At 41.0% G+C, this 20,884-nt stretch overlaps 1 protein-coding gene across 6 annotated transcripts in view; it reads left to right on the top strand.

The window, feature by feature from the left end:
- vav2 (vav 2 guanine nucleotide exchange factor) overlaps window positions 1-20,884 on the top strand; it is a 194,920-nt gene that overhangs the window by 38,721 nt on the left and 135,315 nt on the right. For all 6 annotated transcript variants that reach the window (XM_063889296.1, XM_063889294.1, XM_063889291.1 and 3 more), the window contains exon 2: window positions 20,040-20,156. In XM_063889296.1, the coding sequence (XP_063745366.1) occupies window positions 20,040-20,156 (117 nt within the window). The remainder of the gene's footprint in view (window positions 1-20,039; window positions 20,157-20,884) is intronic.

The raw sequence follows: 20,884 nt of genomic DNA, 5'->3' as shown, positions 1-20,884 counted from the left end.
TTTTATCCTGAAGAGCCCCGGTTGAGAGGATGATTGCACTTGTGATAAGCCGAGAGGCCTCATCTGGATGACCCCATATTATCTTTGTCAGCTTGTCTGTGTGTGTGTCATCTGCACATCAGTGTCTCAGAGTTTTGGCTATTGGAAAACTAAGAACATCGGTTATTTAAGGTTTACTGCGGAGAGTTTAAAGCTAGAAAAGTGTTGCTTTGTCACTCTGGTGGACATTAATACTTTATAGATGCTTTAAATGTATTTTTCATCTTGAAGTAGGGATGTCTGATGGACTGTCAATGGTATATTTATATTATTATGTAGATGAATGCAATTATTATATACCGGTGGAATTTTCTTCCAGTATTACAAAACCAAATATATTTAATTGACTTAACAAAGCACAGCATATTCTAGGTGTTAGTATAGATGGGTAAATAGATGTTTGCCAATATCCCTGGACTTTGAGAAATATCTGATAATATCACAACCCCATTTAAAACAGTCATATAAACTCTCCAAAATAAACTAAAATATAATTTTAATGGTAATATTTGGCTCTTCTAGACATTTAAATCAATTTAAAAAAAAACCAATCCATTCTGTTTCATTATATGAGAATGGCTGGTCCACCATTTAAAGTTAGTCCACCTTAGTTGAGCCGGGCTTGTGTTGCTGACTTGGACGCTTACATCTATCACATGACTTTAATCTGCGAGTGGCTAGCAAAACATGGGAGTCTTGAGGAGTCGTAGCATTTATTTACTGACAAAATAACTGTAGACACTGCACTGCTACCAACAGCTATAAAATCACTACCATTGGACCTCCCACATGCTGTCTGTATTGACCCCACACTTGGCAACTTGATGATGCTAGCACTGCTCAATAAGGTCAATCTTTGTATGGATCCAGACCGATCCATATAAATGGATGCTAACGCCCCTAGCGTCTACAGAGCTCCAGTTAGCCAGGGTTAATAGGAGGCTGCCAGTTTTAAAACTGTAGAGCACTGGAATCAAAACAAATCACAGACAGAAAGTGTAAACATGCACCAAGCTCAGACATGGAGGACAAAACCAGGGACTTAGCGCTTCCTCAACGGACATGAGTTGAATAGGTGTAATCTCAAGTGGGCCCAGGACTCATTTGTGGACTCATTTGTGTCCATGCAATGCGGTGTTATGCTGATTTGGTCTTAGCAATTGGATGTCAATGTGTCCTCATTGTGTCTTCGGTTCATTCCGCTTGTGAGTGGATCATAAAAGAGACATTTTAATAGCGGGATGTATGTATAGGAAAAATATCCACTTTAATGAGATACATATTTCTACCACATCATCCTTGATCTTGGAATGGTATGACCTTAAATGCTATACATGTTATGGGAGGCAAACAAACTGTAACGTGCACAGTTGTGATGTTTTTGTCACAAATCCACAGAAAAAAGTCTGAAACAGCTCCTTCCAGTCTCCTGTTTTTAAAGGGGCTCGATGATGGTCCCCTTAGGCATTGACAACACTGCTCAACCTTGCTTTATATCAGGCCTGGGGTAAAGTGTTATACATTTAATCATGCATGTTGTGGACTCTGTCAGATTTGTTTAGTCTCCTCTGCACCCCAAGTCTGGATAATGCAGAAAAGACGGTTGACTCGTATGACATCTGCATATTAGCTCCTTCAGTGTTTGTATGCGCTGATCAAATATTCCATTACTCTGCCAGTTTCTCTGCATGTAAGAGAGTGGACCAGATCCATGTATAAATACTATTACACTCCTAACACCCACTCTCTCGCAACAGCATCCAAATAATTACCTCGACTCGCAGGAGCCAGCTCCAGTCGTTTGGCACCTTATGAGAACACAGGGCTGATAGAAACGATTGTTCCATTGATGTTTATTCTCAAAACACCAGAATCAATCTGTCATGGAAACTGGAAACTGAATTTCGCTCAGCATCAGATGTTTGTATTGTTTCTTTGTCCATGTGCTGAGGCTTTGTTTTGTGAAGGACTGTATTATTTGTTGGGAAGCTGCTGTTGCTTTTTGCCAGAATAAACCACAAGGTGCATTTATTGTTCGTATGTATGTGGAGAAGATGATCTATATAAGGTTTTTGTATTGATATCCATAGAGGAATTCCCAGGCAGCCCTGCTCATGGGATCAGAGGTTAGGGTCATTTCTTGGGGCTCAAGGCAGAGATGGTGGGTTGGAAATATAGCAAAAAACACTTTGTAGTTTAACTGTTTCATTCCAGACTGAAACACAATGTCTTAATTTATTGCCACGAGGCATCTTTGTCGAGACGGTGGACTCCTGACTTCGACCTCTCCAGTAAGTTGACGATTGGCTAGATGGTGTTTGGTACCCCAGAACCAGTCACTTCTTTCTCTGCCTCTCTCAAAAACAAGACATCAATCCAGTGGTGCATTATTGTTCTCATCTGGAGCTCCCCTTTCCCAGTTTTGCGGTTGTTCTTCAGACTTTTCATGGGCTTTTAGTTGAAATGCGAAAACAACATTTACACTATGTTGAAGTTTTAAGCACATATGCCCTAACCTGCAATGATAAAGAAAAGTGATAAAGAGGTTTACTGGTGGTTTAAAGGTTTAAACAGGTTACTTCCTTGGCCCATCTTACACCTATCCAGCAAGTTTATTACTTAATCCTTCCGCCAAATTGGAAGAAAAACACACTTTGCCATGAACATGACTTTTTAATGCTGGTTTAATTATTTTATAACCAGTGTGAAGTGTTTTGGCATCTGACCATTGCATACAATTCCACCTCTGTCTTTTTTTACTGGAACACATAGTAACAACATCACTTTTTTTAAACCATATTTGTTTTGCTCCCCATCAACTCTGATTCTTATCCCAATAATTCCTTTAACATAGTTATTATAATAATACAATCATTTTAAATTGCACTGGCAGGTGTAATTCTGAAGCTACACAAAAAAAACATCAGTAAAAATATCCTTAAACCATAAATTCCACACCAGTTTTCTTAGATGAAGTTAATGTTTTTTCACGAGTGGTCTTTTAGTTTTCTCCAGAGCTGCATGTCGCCACAAAACGTTTTAAGCCGATCATCCCCTTTCTAGCTATTTTGCTCTCAAACTCCAGGACTTAGTCTTATCTAATGTGGAAGCCGCCCTGCTGAGCATAGCTGCAGGTTGATGTGATTCCACATGACAACGCATTTTGGCGCTGCAGTTTAGAAACATTGCTTCATGTGCTCCCTGTTGGCCTCCCGCCTCCTTCAGCAGCTTCTCTCTCCTCTTTATGAGGTCAACCGGTGTCCTGGCGTAGGAGACGGTGACATCATATCGCAGGCTTAACCGATTATTCCGAGAGGGGGGTTCACTCCGATCCGTTGGTCCCCTTGACACAGACAGATTTATCTTTTCCCAATCTACCTCCACCATGTCCTGCACTGTTCATCCATCTACTTTTTCTTTATCATCTTACTTTGACCCCTTTAGATATGGAAACCTTTTGAGAAGAAGGCCGTCCTGTAACTCCGGTTTAACAAAAAAATGCCTCAAGGACGCCCGTCGTAGTGGCTGATCTTGAGATTAATGATTGTCCTTGAGGATGTCTTGTTTGTGATATGATTTACCAAACATACGCTGCATTAGCTGCACTCGCAATGGGCTTACATGTTAATTAACTAATTGCAGTTGAGTTGATTGCTTCACCTTAAAGCAAGAGCTTTATCTGCGCCGTGTGGGGTCGTTACGTCTTTATGGCAGCGCCGTTTACCGCCGGCAATTTCTCTCTGTCTTAAGGGAACGTTCCCATCTTCGTATGGAGACGCATCCATCCCTAGGCCTATTTTTCCCATCTGTGCCTCCTTTTTATTTCATTTCAGAAGATATCTTTGGTTTATATGTGCACCTCTCACCTCTTAAACCCCCCCCCCCCCCCCCCACACACACACTTCCCCAGACAGGCTTTGATGATAACTGCCTACAAGGGAAGAGAGGATACTCAGATCAATAAAAGTTTGGGCAGAGCAATACTTCCCTGGGAGTTTCTTGCTTCACGGAGTATAATATTTGCAGTGAGCCGCCAATACCATCATCTAATAGCTATAAACTCCTCCTAATAACCATATTTCCAAATGATAAGGCCCTAATCTGCTTTAAAATGACTGCCATGCCTGTTTTCTTAGGTCACCAGGCTCTGCCATCCAAAGCTCTCCACTCTGTTATTCAGCAGCTTAGCGGATGCCCCTCCCTCAAACTCACTCTCTCTCCTCTCCTCTCCTCTCCTCTCCTCTCCTCTCCTCTCCTCTCCTCTCCTCTCCTGTTTTTTTTGCCATCTGTTTTGAAATTAATGGCCATGCTGGAAAGTAGGCTAAATCCAGAGTGACAGCTTTTTCTCTCTCCTATTTTTAAAGAGGCGCTGCAGGCGGTGTCCAACTCCGTGGATGGAGAAGATGAAGCCGGCTTATCAAGCTGTGTCTGCCTTTTAGATTTTTCTCACCTCTGCCCTCCTGAAACCGTAGCTCATAGCATCACATCAGCTGTTGATCACTGGCTGTGTTAACCCATTCTGCGCTGGTTTTGTTTCCCTAGAAAATTGCAAATCCCTGAGTTAAGTCTATAAGGGTAACCCTATTGCCTTTGATCTCAATGTAGAGGAATGGCATCAAGCTGCATGACACACTAGAAATTGACTACTTTTGCTCGATAACAAAACTTGTGGAGCGATACCAAAGAAGAAGCTCATCTGGGAAAATACAACTAATTCCTGCAAGTTTTATGTCGCCTTTTGGGGTTGTCCCTTTCTTGTAGTGTTTTATTTAGGATTTTATGTAGCAGATAAGAGCTTAATTTCTTTTTGATTGGCTCATAAATTGAACTTGGACTGTTTATGGTTATGCAGAAATGATTATTTGATTATATTATTTTTGCAAGTGTATGTTGACGATATATATGGAGAGAAGCTCTCTCCAATAAATGTGAAGCAGTATCATGAAAGTGCTGAATATAGGGAGTGCATTTATTTCTTAATTTTATGCATAGTCTCAACTGAGATGGCATATTACCTTTTATAAATTTGCTTTTGCTATACCAATAAATAACCCCCTGTTGTCGTTTACGCCCTAGAAAAAAATATATATATTACAGTTGCTAAATGTTTAAAAGTGTTGCATGCAAAGCCCTCCCTGATGATACACAATTTGACGTATGTTTTGAATTCCTATATACATGACACACCGTTATCTTATCGCCGTGGTATGAATACAAGAATAACACTGCTTTTGGATTTTTCTCTACCATAGTGTGGATTTCCGACATTGTATGTGGGCTAAAACCTCTAATTATAGAACAGGCAGAGTGGTATGAAACGGCATAAGCATCTACATATAGGCACACACACACACACAACACCCCCTCCCCTATCCCTCAGCATATACACATACTCTTTCCATGCTCGAGGCTGGGGGCTCTGATGTTCCCAGAGGTTTCCTCCTGTGGCCAGTGTGCCAGACTGTCTGAAGAGCTGTGGAGGGGGCTGGCGTCGCCTCGCCTCGCCTGCTGCTGGATGAAAAAGCCAGTAACATTTAGCGTTCTGTAGCACAGCCTCTCCCACATCCCGTCTCTTCCGCCTCCCCCGTCTCAAGGAAGATTACCAGGACGTTTGATCCTGCCTTGCTCTCCAACACAGCTGTATCCACCTGACAAGGCTTTGTGTGTCTTCCAGACTTCCGTGACTTTCTTAAAAATAGATAAGCTCTTTTTTGCTGTCTGCTGTTTGAGGTCTCAGGTTTAGTTCTCGTGTACCTGGGGGCGCAGACAGGACAGATGGGTCGCCGGCAGGTTAAAAGTGAATTCTATTTCATAGACAGGTGTGGGTGATGAGGGACAATTTCCTCTGATAAAGCAGTAGCAGCAATGTAAAGGGATAATTAACTGTCTCGAAGGCAAGAGGTTTTCACAACCAATAAAACTCCCCTCTTCATCATTATATAGTTAAAGAAAATCCTCTTGGTGCCTCTTCTACTTACACTTTTTGGGTGATTTAATTGCGGGGGACAGTGCCAACAAGCTCTCCAATGTAATTTGCTGGGAAAGCATAAACAGGAAGTGTGCTCCTAATGCATAATTGTGTTGACTCGGGTTACAGAGGGCCAAATAAAGTTTTGACAACGTGATGCGATGTGACAGAGGACATTATTCGCTGACCCCGAGCCACTGTTCTAGTGTAAATTTGCTTCTTTTAGGCCAGAGGGTTGACATGCTTGAGCCGAAGGAAGCCATCCAAAAGACGCCCCCTCCATAATGGCCAAAATAAGTCTGTGTAGAAACCTGCAGCTGTGGCCGATATTTGAGTGTTCAGTGCAAATAGGATATTATCAGAAAGTGCACAGTGAGCAAACACAGTTGGTGACTATTCCCATTGTGTTCGTCCTTCAGGCGGCTTCTTGTGAAATCAAACTGTACGGCAAATTTACAAACGTATTGCTGCCGTTTTATATTGCATTCTCTCCGGCCGAGCGCCCACTGGAAAGCTCTCCACTGTCCACTGAGTGGATTTAAATCTTACAGCATCCGGCCCGTCCAATCACTTAATCTGTAAATTGGCCGACTGCTGCATTGTGTGTCGCGGCAAAGCCGTGCGATGATCGAATGATTGTTTATCCAAGCTGCGGCTCTGATGATTAAAGCTCGGCCCCAGAGCCAGTCGGTAATTAACAGGCTGTTCTCCATGTTAATGGCATTAGTCACCTTGGAGATAATCGCAGCCGTCGAGTACACAGAGCTACATCCTCCTGTGTACCTGATAGCCTTCTTAAATAAAGGGCTAACAAACATCCGGCACTTTCAATGCTCTCAGTTTAGCCACTCTTATAATTGTGATCCAACATTGAAATCAGGTATTTTCCCTATGAATAAATAAGGTACCAATGGTGGAAGAAATAATCTATTCCTGTTAGCAGTTTGGACTACTACTTCTGATCACTTTTTGGTAGTGTTGGAGGAATTGCTCAGATCCTTTACTTGAAGTACAAATTCTGTTTTCTTAAAATACTCCACTCAAAGTAAAAGTTGTGAATTCAAGATATACTTAAGATACAAACAGTGAAATGACTCATTCTGCACAACGGCCCATCTCAGAATGATGGAAGTACATATATATTTAGTTTTTATACATATAACAGCAATTTAAATATTGTAGTTTGTCAATGTAAACATACTCTGTAATGTACTATTAAGTACAATACTACAAAGTCACTTTTATCGTATTAACTGAGTGTTAAGATAAATGTAGTGGAATAAACTAAATGTACTTGGTTACTTTCCACCATTGCTTTCTGGTTATTTTTTTTTGGCCTTTGAAATGGTAAAACATTGATTTGAATACACTCTTTTCCCAAATCATAAATAGATAAATATCCAGTAGATATTCAATCTCTCCCTCTCTCTTTTAGAAGACCACTTATTATCCTTACAAGTCGCAATAATAACCAGCACAATAAATGTGCCTGTAACACTGAGGGAAACTCTTCATTAGCTGGAGTTGTGTTGTTTATAACAGTAATTACAATCATAAAGCTTTTAACTCATAAATAAGTCTCGGTGTTCTGGAGACAACAGCTTCATTGGAGATGGAGCCACAGTATAATGAGACTGTAGAGCCCTGTATGATACATTGGGAGGTTTAATTGAGTGCACATAGTTTTTCGTAGCCTCGCTGTGTCATCGTAAATCTGAATCTGTTCAAACTTAAACTCCTCGTTAGTTCTCTGTCCATGTGTGTTCCAGCCACATGCTCACACGCAGCTCTGCCAAACATTATTGAAAAACTGTGAGACTAAATGGGCTGTGAATGTGGCAACACTCAAATAAGGATCTTTATCTAAGTAATGTTTGCCTTATGTGTAGCCCTTCTTTTGTGTGGTGGGGAACAACAGTGAAAGGAATTGCTTCTTGTGGGGGGGGGGGGAGGGGTCTAAATCAATTCAATGAGACTCAAGTTGTGAGGGAAACTCGCCGGGGAAAAAGATGGATGCACTCTTCCTCTCCCCGGTCTGATGTCATAAATAACCTGGCCATCGATCCATGGGTGTCTGGGATTCTCAACGGACCTCCTTCTCACATTTATCAAGCCTGCAGCCGAGCCCGAGTGGAAATGTCTCAAACACACACTTGTCTAAGTCGCAGTAGCATTGCCTGTTGCTTGGATACAAAACAGATTTACTCCGAGGAGTGGATAGAATCTGGAGAATTGCATTATGCACAGAGGTGTTATTGCATCTAGGTCTCTCTTAGATGTGTGATTTTATAGCACTTGTGGTTGCAAAAGTGTTGGTACATTTCAGGCAAATCTCCACCTTGAATACAGCAATTTTGCTACCCCACTGAATCCTTTTGAGGTAAAACAGGGTCAAAAGGGTGTATACAACAGTAGCAGTTAGAAAACAGATACATCCACAGTATTTTTTTTCCCCATTCAAAGGCTGGAGAGGCTTGAGATTGCCCCAGCAACAATCTAGGAATGAAACAGAGGACAGCCAGCCGGCCAGGCAGGTGGATGTTGGTGATATTTATTGTATGCTGTTGTGAGAAGCAGCTTTTCAAAGTGCAAATGGAGATAAAGCCAGTCATGCAAAGGTGAAGCCTCTCTTGCTCAAAACAAATCACCCAAAAACATAAACAGAAACCTTGCGTGTCATTTTCTACCACTTAAGAGGGAAGACGCTCTATGAATTATTACTGGTCTGCAGAGAAAACCAAAAATCCTATTAAAGGTCAGAGGAAATTGAAAACTCAAGTCAGGTAGAATTAAGATGATAATACATTTTTAACCACTGCTTAACCCCCCGTATCTCAGCATCATGAACACAACTTCCCCTAGATCACGGGACAAGGACTCCTGAAAGAGCGACAGAGCAGGGACCCAACCAACATGTCAATTGAGCTACCGATTGAACTGGCCATACAATAACAAGTTGGTCTGACATTAATATACTTACCTTTTTATGCTGAACCCCATTCTAAAACACTCAAATTATCATGAAATCCAGTGAGTATGATAACTTTAGACAATGTTTCTCATTATGCATAGTTACTTGTGGCAGCCGGGTGTGGTTAGAGCGCCGGCTGCTGGGGTGAGGGGAGTGGCTCGGCCGGAGACCAGACAGCTGATCGGAATCAGGTAATCAGGCATTTAATATAAAGCATGTTGGTAACCTGGTTCTGGTCTGTCTTGCAGTAGGCTGGGTCCTGGGAAGACGACACACCCCGTCCTGGCCTTGCCCGCCCTGAAAGGACCGCGGAGCTGTCTGTTGTGTGCACATTTCTCGAACAATAAACGCTGTTGGTTTGCCCAACCCCGAACGCTTCCGTCTTTTACCTTTTACCTGAGCCATCCACAGACATCCCATATCACAGTAAAATTCACAGTTCATACCCACTGCCCAAGTCAATCATTTAACCCTGTTTTCCGTTATGATTGCAACCAAATGAAACATGATCTAACCTTAAAACAAAAGTAGTTTGGTTAAATATAAACTGGACTCAAGCAACTTATTTTGTTGAATGATTTGCAGAACGACCTGCAGGCGGTTTCAAATGATGAATGAATGAACTACCACCTTGACAACCATACTTGCGTCCTGTATTGATTCCTACATTTTCCAAGAAGATATTCAAAATGCTCTTTCAAGGTCCCTTGTATGAATGAAAAGAAACCAAAGTGAACCTCTTATTGTTGTCCTCATTTTGAAAATATTGAGAATCTCTTGACTTCCTAAATGCTTTAATAAGTCCAGAGGCATAGAGCTCTGTCAGATTACACAACTGTACTTTTGAATTAAACGCTATTTTCATCTGCTAACATATCCATTACAACTCATTAGGGTTTATCCTCTGGGAACCATGATAGTCTACAAAATGTTACATACAAAATGTAAGCCAGAAATGTCAACCTGCTGTTGATGGAGTAAAGGTCTGAGGATTACTCAATTCCTAAAGACACATCCTCTGGGGACCATTCATGTACATCAATATTGAACTCCTATAAGCCATGCATTGTTAAAGCTCATTGTTAATGCTGAAAACATATCTAAAATAATACAACTATGGGTGGACCTTTATAATGCACCCCCACAAACTAGCCACTTCCTCTTTTCTCTCTCCATTATCCATGAGAGCCGGTTCTTTGTTCCTAGCTGTGGTCGTTTCCGCTTCAGCAGAGAGAGGAAAGAGCAGTATACCTTCAAGACATATCGCCTCTATTTTTTCCACCCCCCCAATTCTGTTTCACTCTCTCCGGCACAAAAGCTTTCTTCCCCAGGAAAGGGTCTTAGTTGGCTTCAGGATCACTGCCTCTCTATTCCCACAAATACCTTAGCGTGTCCATGTGGCGAGCGTGTTACCGATGGCATGTTACAAGTTCAGCTAACACTTTCATCCTCATGTTTCTCATCTCAGGCTTCGTTTTCATGCAATTAGAGTGTGCTGTTTTTTTCCACAAGTGGCCAGTGTAAAGGTGAAGGTGGACTTGATTTAATAACGTAGTCATGCTCTACAATCGCGGTGACTTCCCGCCTCCAGAGACTATTCTCTGGGCAGAATTATCTTCTTTTGTAATGGAGATTAACCTCACTATAAAGCTTACTTAGCCTATTTAACTTCCATATCCTAACAGGAGACACGGAGCCCTCGCTACCCAAGCAGTTCTGCCTCGTCTGCTGAGGGTTTGTACAAAATTTAAAACTGTGGTCAATCCATGCCTGCTTACAGGCTTTTAGGGGTAATAGGATAAGATTAACACATTTGCATACTATAACCATGCATTATTCATGCAGCGTACTCTTCTCTAATGTGCAGGAGCAGGGCCTTTCTCCTCCCCGACTTTAACATCTGGGTGACCTGGAACCGGGGCAGAAAATCCCCAGCGCTCATTAATCCCACCCCGCTCATACCTAAACATTTACTGACCTCAGAGTAGAGGGGCGTGCTTGGATCTACACTTTAAAAACCCAAGTGTTAAACAAACCCTGAACTATACTCAACACAAGACATTATTTAACATCAATAAGATTGTTTTACTTTGATAATGTGTAACTCCAGAAACTCGGAGGAACCATTTTCTCGTGTAAAATATTCATCAAAGCAGATATTGATTTCAATTAAAGGAATTCAAAGATCACAGAGGAGGAAGTCTTGGCTATTGAAAAATCTCTGGATTGCTTTCTTTTTTTGCGTGCTTTAAATAGAAAAGCTACAACTTGGCGGATTGACAGCAGTGAGTGCGTCATCCATCGACATCGGTATCGGTTAACACCTGTTGTCGACTCGCGAGACACAAAATCAAAGCTCAAGATTATAAGTTGGCTCTTAAATTGACAGTGTTCCCATCTTGGGGAATTAATACCCTCACAAAGTCAGCCAGGAATATATTATCATTACACTTTGCTAAGCTTTAATGTGTACAAAATCTGTCAACCCTTCGACGCCCATCCGTTAAATCAAATGGGCTAATTCAGACCATTAGGCTCTTGTTGGCGTTCAACATAAAGTTCCTGTTGAAGTGTTTGCCTGCCAAACTACCATGAGGGGGAAATAGGCACAGGGGCATTTGCTTGTTTATAGTTATTGTGGTCCTATAAAGCTCATTTTAAGGTTCATAGGGTTAGGGTTAGGGTTTGTGCCTCTTCTACTCAAAAAAGTGTGGTTTTTTTTTCTGGCAGAGAAAGTTCCTCTAGAGAGAACTTGGACATTTTAGCCCTTACAGACCATTTACATGCACTAAAACCTATACAACAGGGTAGGGAAAACCCCAAAACACATAATGTGGTCTCTTTAAAATGACTACTTGCTTTAGTTGTGCTTACAAAATTAACTCAAATCAGGTTCCTCCTCTTCATAATGGAAAGAAAAGGTAATTAGAAGCGGTTACTAATCCTCCACTACTTAAAGTCATGTGTACTTTCCCTGATATAAACCATATAATCGTGTTTGTATCTTTACTACAAGGAGCTCTGCACCTTCCGTACGCCCTTATCTTTGATCAATGTTCTATTCAAGTGTCTGAGAATATTAGCTGTAACCAAAGACGCAGATTACAATCAGGGCTCTGTTTATTGCTCTGAACAAAAGATAGTAACTGAAGGCGGCTCCCTTCCAGATCTATACATTTCCATGCATTATATTTTCACAGTCTGTTCAATCCACATGTATCATAGCTTTTCTATTAATTGACCTTTTCATAACGCTAAAAGTCGTACCATCCTACATGCATGAGGTTTTATAACAGTCAATTTCTTGTTGCTATTTCTAGCTGCTTAACAAATGTAAGCCTTTCAGTCTGAATGAGCTATTACCAGGCGAGTGTGTAATGGACATTTTGCTGCCCAGAATTTGGATGAGGTTTGCTTTGGAAAAGGTTGAGTGCCGATCGCTGCCAGAAATAAATCTCTCCTTACCAGAAAGCAATCAACACCCCGGCTGCGGGATCATTAACCAAACCCAGGAGTTTACGAGATCCATCATCACCTCTACCTGCCGTGTGTGTGCATTTGTGTAGGAACGTCTGACTTTTGGAAAAAGCTCAGCCTGCTGTTTCTTGTGGTTTCTCACCTGCTGAGAGCCTCCTTCCTGTTGTTGTAAAGGTGTGGAAAGATCCACCGCCGGAGACACAACATGAGGTGACTGGTGTGTGTTTAAGTGTGGGTGAGAGGATGAGTATTGTGGATAAAGAAGCAAAGTATTCAGCTGTCTTTGTCAGATTTGATTTCCAGCAAGAAAGTTCAGTCAGTCATACAGAGAGCATAGAAGAAGAGTTTTGCATATTTAAACTTGGGTTAAGCTTGGCGATAATGAAAGGAACATTCTGGAAGTTACGGAGGCAGTATTAGGAGGTTCTCAGTAAACAAAAGGGCATACCGTTGGTGCACGTGTGTAAATAACAACATTACAACAAATCTTATTAATAAGGACTTCTCCCAAGCTAAGCAAATATGTGAAAGCCAGTAAATAGAGGTACAGATTGATATCGTAAAAGTAGGTCTAATACATTTCTGTGAGAGTATGTGGATGCCTCACATTTCCCAGATAGGCATCAGTGTCTTATTGAATCCTGATCTCTGAGCCACTGTCTGGGTATCTGATCATCTCTCTGACTCACCTCACCTGTGTTTGTCATAAACCCTCGACCCTCCTATTCATCCTCTTCTCTCAATAACATTATTATCGATTCCTTTAACGCCACCAGACACAAAGGATGTTTTTTTTTTCAAGACATTTAAATATCCTTTGTCCAAGATTGCCTAGATAAGGAATCTGAAAATATTGTTTGGGTTGCTATAACCTAGGAGGCAGATTGTTGTCAGCCAATCATAAGGTTGGTGGTTCAATCTCCAGCCCCTTCACTCAACATATGTCCAACTGGGCAATACTTAACTCCTTAATTGCTCCCAATGGCATTGCCAACGGTGTGTGAAAGTGCCGGAATAGGTGATGTCTGATTTGTTTGTAAAATGTCTTTAAATGAAAGACATTAAGTCTCTTTCCCATTTAGTTTGTGTTTGGTGGAAGAAGTAAAGTGGACAAAGGGGTGCTTTTCTTTTTTTAAAGTTAAGCAAGTTAACTCCCCTTAGAGTCCTAAACAGCAGACTGCCTTTATTTATTTTCTGATAAAGATTTCCTCCTTGTTACTTCCATAAAGGACTTCAGCTTGGTTTGTTTTTTTCTGTCTGCCTTCCGCACCAATACAGAAAAAACTACTTCAGGAAAGTTCATGAAACTTGGTGGATGAGTGAACCTTGGGTCAAGGAAGAAGCCATTCAAATTTGGAGTGGATATGAAAACATATGAGACGTCGCCAATCAGCTCTTGCTTTTGTAACGTTGCAACATAGGAGAATTGGTGCTGCATTCATGTGGTGGACGAAAAGGGACATTTCACCAGAATGTTCCTTCAATCTGAAACTTCAATTTGGACAAACTTCAAAAATGTTGTTTACAAATTGCAGCAACAAGGCATACGGAAAGTAAATGTTAGATTCATGGCTCTGACCAATGAAATACAACGTATGTTTTTTGTAGCATCCATATAGTTTCCTAATACAAACTTAAGCTCCTGAATACGCCAAAATTGCAACAAAGACTTCCCAATACGGCCTTTTTGGGAAGGAGGCAGAAGAGGAAGTCATTGTCTTGCGCCTGTCCTTCCGCAAATATTTGGCAATTGATCTGTTCTATATATTAAAACAGAAATTGTCTTTGGTCAGATGTCTGTACTCGTGTATCTGTTGTTTGGTATTCCCCACTACTGGCAGCAAACATCTCGCCAATTATTTCCCGTCTTCACAAAGCACCGGTAAGGCCCTATTTATGCTTCTCCCGGGGCCGATAGAATGACTCTGAAATTGACGAAAGAAATGCCCTTTTATTTTTAATGACTTAATAAATGTTATTAAATGATAACTAACTGCTTATTTCCCAAGACAATGACGGCGTTATCTCTGCCGTGGGAAATAAGATGAGCCAGAGCCAAGAACAAAATGTTTATCTGCAGAACCCATTTCAAATAGAAGTGTTCCGCTGTAGGTTTTGAGCAGATTTTTTAAAACCAATGTAAACATGGTGTGACGTAGCTGGTAATTGGGAGATTGCCTACCTTTTTTACAATGCCTGGCTCCAAAGGATGTACACAATGCTATTTTCTCTGCCACTTCTAAAACAGTTTATTTACATATCATGAATTTTACACATTTTTACAATTGTTTTAGGTCTTGGTTGGTTGCCTACAGATACAAAGATCCCGCACCATTCCTTTTGTTTTTAATCTGCAACATGAATCAAGAGCAGGTAATCGGTCCAGGAAACATTTATCAGATCAGTTTCTTGATGTACCCGCAGCTTCCTTCTCTTTTGCTATTTCTCTCCCATGGGTGTTTTTTCTCTAGGTTTTCGACTCCATAACACCCCCTCTTCCCTGACACCAAAGAGCTTCAGTTTTGGCAAAACAACCCACCTTTCCCTCTACCTCCCCCTCCTCTACTTCCCATATCCCTGCACATTCACTTGCACCCCTTTTCCTCAATATGCTCATGTTTTTTTTTGTTGAGGAAGCTCTAATTTGTATCTCCTCAGATATGAGCATGTACTGTAGGAGTGTGTGCAGATAAGGGCCATCCTCCCAGAGGAGTAATGCATTATTCCCCGTGTGATGTGGCGCAGTGATACGGTTGAAGGGCTTGTCAGGGGATGTGACGGGTCTTTGTTACCCCGACTCGTTCCTCTTTGCTGCTCTTCTTCCTCCTTCCTCACCTGAAAACAAGCCTGCCTCTTTTAAGAGTTGTTTGCTCTCGACTGAGAAGTCAAAATCCGAGCCGTTGCTTCACTGGAGCACACCAGCCAGTGTACCAAAAAAAAAGAAGCTGAGACCACAGGCGTCTTTATCTTCTTCTTCCTCATTCACTTCCAATCTGTTTTTGACCTTCTCTTTTCATGTCTTCCACCCTATAGCAATGTTTTTGTAATTATTAAACACTAAAGTCGGTACACACATTTACATCCGATGAATACTGCACACGCACGCTGGCACCGGGAAGCCTTGTGAAGCCCACTGTCAGCAGCCAGTCAAAGTCCTAAGTGAGCCAGGAGTAATGAGGCTGACACAATGGTAGCTTCAAATGACACTTGAAGCAAGTGGTAAACACTTCTGCACACAGGTGTTTATGCTGTCCACACACATTTAGTGTGTCTTGTCTTGTGGGGGAAGATGCATTTATTAGAAATCCTTGGCCACAGAACTCTTTTTTGCTATGAAAGAAAAGATTGCTCTGCAGAAGAGTCTCAGGAAAGGGTACAACATAGGAATCAATAATGCAATTCCCCCCAAAAGAGGAACAAACACCACTCCAAATTCAACAATCAACTTTTATTACAAAGTACAAACATATAGGGGGTTGGTATGTGTTTGTTTCTCAAATTCTCAAACAACAGCGTTTGGGAGAAACAAAATCAAGTTGAATGAGTATTACAGTAAGGATCCAAACTGAGAAATCGAGCATTTAAAGTTTAATCTGTTGCAGTTAATGACTTCAACATTTTGAGAAAATAATATGATCATTTAGAAATGTTTGTAGAGTAGGGTTGCAACTTCAAATCATAATTGATTTGCAAGTAAACTTTAATATCTTATTAATACTAAAACACCACTGTGGTAATACACATATATGTTAGGTCAATGTGGATAACTTACTTTACTTCTTATGTTTTTTAGAAATATTTGTATTTTATTTTATGTTTTCGTGGCACATTCTGACTATAACTTATGTTATTATAACAAAAAATCTATTGTTTTAATGTTAAAAAAAACCCATGTATATATACATTGTTATTAGCCTTTTATTTTATAATCTAAAATGCAGCAAACATCACCAGAATGGGACAACTGACATATTCTGATTCAAATTAATGCATATACTATTTTTGAGTGTCGTGATTTAGATTGTGGGACATCACAGAGTTCCTGCAGACCAAGGGGATGCATTTATGTCTCTGGAATGATATTTGTTCTCTAAATACTATCAGCCTTCTAGTGTGTGTGTGTGTGTGTGTGTGTGTGTGTGTGTGTGTGTGTGTGTGTGTGTGTGTGTGTGTGTGTGTGTGTGTGTGTGTGTGTGTGTGTGTGTGTGTGTGTGTGTGTGTGTGTGTGTGTGTGTGTGTGTGTGTGTGTGTGTGTGTGTGTGTGTGTGTGTGTGTGTGTGTGTGTGTGTGTGTGTGTGTGTGTGTGTGTGTGTGTGTGTGTGTGTGTGTGTGTGTGTGTGTGTGTGTGTGTGTGTGTGTGTGTGTGTGTGTGTGTGTGTGTGTGTGTGTGTGTGTGTGTGTGTGTGTGTGTGTGTGTGTGTGTGTGTGTGTGTGTGTGTGTGTGTGTGATGTACTCACAACACATTGAAAAATGAAGGAGTGCCTGCACCTGGCCTGGAGTGTGTTGCAGAGCGCAGTGAGATAATTCCAGATGGATTGTGCTGAGGGCGGCCTCTGCCTAAGGAGATGTCCACAGCCTGTTTATTCCTTGGTGCTCTCACACTCTCCTCTCCATGAGGAATGGTGTGTTTTTTTCTTTCATCAAGATCATAGCAATTCTTTCTCCCTACCCCTACCCTGGCTCTCTTATCACCAAACATATATAAGAATGTCAGACCCATCTCTCCCCCCCCCTGATCCATATCTCTCTCGTCCACAAACCACTCCAGCAAATGTTACCTTTTCATATCTGGAGCTGAGAAAATATGCTTTTTTCTCTCTCCCACCGCACGTGAGGATCTGCAGACAGGATAACCTTCGCCGCTGAACTGAAAATGTCACTCGGGCTAGCCGACCAATCGCGCCGTTCGTCGCCGGCCGCCATAGCTCTCTTATGGGGTTCACAGCCACGACACTGGGACGGGGCAGATGTGCACACGTGAATGAGAATGAGTCTGCAGGGCTCTCAGGTGTGGCCAGGAGTGGCCGATCGAAATGCCACAGAATACCAGCAAACCGTATCAGATGGAACTGTGCTGCTTATATCTGGATTCACTGGAGGGGCATCAATAACGGGATTTCAGCAGCGTGTTTTCAAAAGCTAATTAGCACAGGATAATGCCTCACACGTTCAGTCGTTGCAACAGGAAACACTGCATCATCAAACTGCAGAAAGGGCCAAAAGAAAACATCTCAATTATCTTTATCATAATTGAAATTGGCAATAATGTAACACTTTTACTCATTGACTAACAAAACAGCATTTATTGCCCTTTTTTCGTTTTCCCTTTCCTGTAGTGTGTCATATACTTTTTTGTGCATGTAAATGGTCTGCAAAAGCTAAAATCCCACTCTCCCCCTGAGAACGTGTTTCATATTTTTAGTTTGAGTGACTTTTTTCAGCCGGTCGATATTAATCAAACTTTTATTTTCAAAAGTTTGTTAAAACAACATCTCGTTATCATAACGTTTAATGCAATTGTCTGTGGTATTTACAACAGTTTGTACTATAATGTTTGGCTCGGTGATGGGTTAAAAGGATGATTACTTTAGTTTTTGAATTCCACAAAATTCTCTTTATTTTCTTCTATAGTTTTATGTGTGATTGACTGAGTGTGTGCGGACCCCGGGAAGAATAGCCAATGCTAATGCTAGTGCTAATGGGGATCCTAATAAAGAATAAGAACAAGTCTGGGCTATAATGGATGTGCACAAGCTCACCACTGTAAAGGAAAGAGGAAAGGCTGGATTTATTTCTGAATTTTCTATTACTAAGACAAAACAAGAGCGTCAGTGTGAAACAATAATAGTGTTATCTTGATTACGTTGGGAGGCAAAATCAGGATTGGAAATAAAACTCAATAATTGCCCAGCCAAACTCAAATGTGAAGTGTGACTTGCTTTACTGGGTGTATGCAACAACCATTACTGGGATAAAGTCTGTCGTTTGACGTAATGTTTGTCCATCTGAACAGGAAAACAAGCATTTTGTTCTTCAGTCGTTCTCGCTCAAGCCTCTTCCTTGTGTGCATCTTCTTCCGTGTTGTCATATCCGTCACGCACAGACAGACAAAACGGCATATCTTTGCAGCATCCAGATTTACATGCTAGGTAATGTGTTCTTCTCACACAGGGGAAGTGGGAGATAGGAGGCAGTTTATGCTTATCATTAATATTTCAATACTCCTGGTCTGTTTCCCAAGCCCCTCCAGGTTTATCTGTGTGAGGGCATATTTCAGAGCGTCCATATTCGTGACCACAGATTATATATTATGCACTTTATTATGAGTATTCATGGCCGCTGGGGAGTCCCTGTGAACACCCCCATTCCCCTTTTTATATTGGCTATCAGTCTCAAGGTGGCAGACGCTTTATTTGCATGACTGGAAAGTAGCCATTGGGAAAAAAGCAGATAACAATCCGCAATAGGCGAAAACATCGGGCAAAATACTGTAGAGGCACCCCCATTGTATCTGTCAGGCTCTAGTTCATAGGTCAATGCAGAAGCAGTGGTTAAATGGCAAATTTGACCTATTTTTTCCATTTTTGTAGAAGGTATTTCAAAATAATGATATAATAAAAGATAATTAAAACAGTAAAGCTTTAATTACTTAATATATCATTGGTTGGAATTTGGGTTTTGTGATAGTTGAGCTATTTGAAACCACTGTGGAAACATACATATTGGAGTACAATGTGCATCATTGTACTTTAACTTCTTATGTGTATATAAGTATTTGTATTTTCTTTCATTATTGCAGTAATGTTTTTATTGCACGTTCTTAGTATATTTTATGTTATTATAAATATTGTTTCATTATTTTAATGTTAAAAAAAATATATAACCTTTTATTTTATAATCTAAAATGCAGCAAACGTCTTTGAAATAAGAAAGAAAATGAATAAAAAAATATAAACATATGTAAATAAATATACGTATTAAATGTGTAATTATAAAATAAAATAGAATTAGGAAATGTGTGCAATAAAATAAAATAGAGCTATACAAAATGTAAAACTAAAATGTTTTGAAATGAGAATAGGAAAGGGAAAGCTTTTTCTCTGAGTTTTAAGTGGTGGTCACTAAATGCTCGTGCTTAATGTTCTTCTTAAAGACAGTTCCATTGTTTTTGTTTGTCAGATTTGTGACCCCTGACCTCTCAGGTTCATGTGACTGCCTCAGTCTAATAGACCAGCTTTGTCCAGGGTCAGCTCTTTGTCGGTGGGCTTGCTTTAGGAGGCCTTGTCTTTGCTCTGATGTCAGCAGACAGGCTCTCCTTATCTGGATCAGAGAGGCAGACCATCGGTCTCAGGAGCAGCAATCAACTGCACCTTCTGCAGCTGAACCCTCACTAATGCACCAGGAGAGCCTGCCAATCACAGCCAGGAAATGAAATACTTATCCGAAACCTGCTTCTTTGACAGGGGGGGATATTAAACAGACTGGCGGAACATGATTCTTCTGACAAATAATCTGCTTCATTAATCATGCTGTTACAACACTGGTATGAATCCAATATGATGTTTTTCCTTCTTTTTTTGTAGTTCCTGTGTTTGAAGAATATCCGGACGTTCCTCAAGGTGTGCCACGACAAGTTTGGCCTGCGCAACAGTGAGCTGTTCGACCCCTTCGACCTCTTCGATGTCAGGGACTTTGGCAAGGTGAGTTAAGCATGATGGACGCTCCTCCAAAACGCTCTGCACTTGAACTTGTGATCTGCTCCAAAGCGATGCTGCCCAGAGGCTATGGACGCTCAGAGACATGAAGCCGCTTGTGTACCCTCATTACACCTTTTATATCAGGAGTGATGTCCTGATGCTGTCAGATGGGAAGCAAAAATGTGGCGTATGTTATATTCACGCTCATGTGGGCTGATCACCTGTGTGTGTTGTGGAAGAGTGCAGGCTTGTGGGAGTTCATCTACAGTTTAGCACAACATGCCCCGGTGATTTTCTTTGGTTACAGTCGAATCTGTCAGTTACTTTAACTTCAAAATAAAGCGGAGAGATTCTGTTACACTTCAGGGTCAGCAATCTCATTTCATGTCACTGAGTGTGCAGATTTGAACTTCAATCTGCTTTCTAACAAGCTGATGCTAAAAAATTGCAGTGTGGGAGTGTGTGTTGGCTCAGCAGTAAAGTAGGCTGACTCACTCACACATCGTTTAAGGTTTATTTTGAGTTTTATGGGGTAATCAAGTGGATATTTGTATTTATTAAATGCTCTTTAGGTCTATTTTTTCCAATCTTTTGGGACTTGAATTGAGTTTTTGGGTTCAGACAACCAGAAAGAGATCCAAGTAGACCTGCACGTCTTTTTGCATCAAAAGGTGGATAAACATCAGACCTGAGAGCACGGACATGGCCTGGCATGTTTACCACCAGTTGGC

Source organism: Eleginops maclovinus, chromosome 8 (genome assembly GCF_036324505.1).
Source record: "Eleginops maclovinus isolate JMC-PN-2008 ecotype Puerto Natales chromosome 8, JC_Emac_rtc_rv5, whole genome shotgun sequence".
In the NCBI taxonomy this organism is placed as follows: domain Eukaryota; kingdom Metazoa; phylum Chordata; class Actinopteri; order Perciformes; family Eleginopidae; genus Eleginops; species Eleginops maclovinus.
Note: the sequence above shows the minus strand (reverse complement) of the source record. Positions and strands in the feature narration are given on the sequence as shown.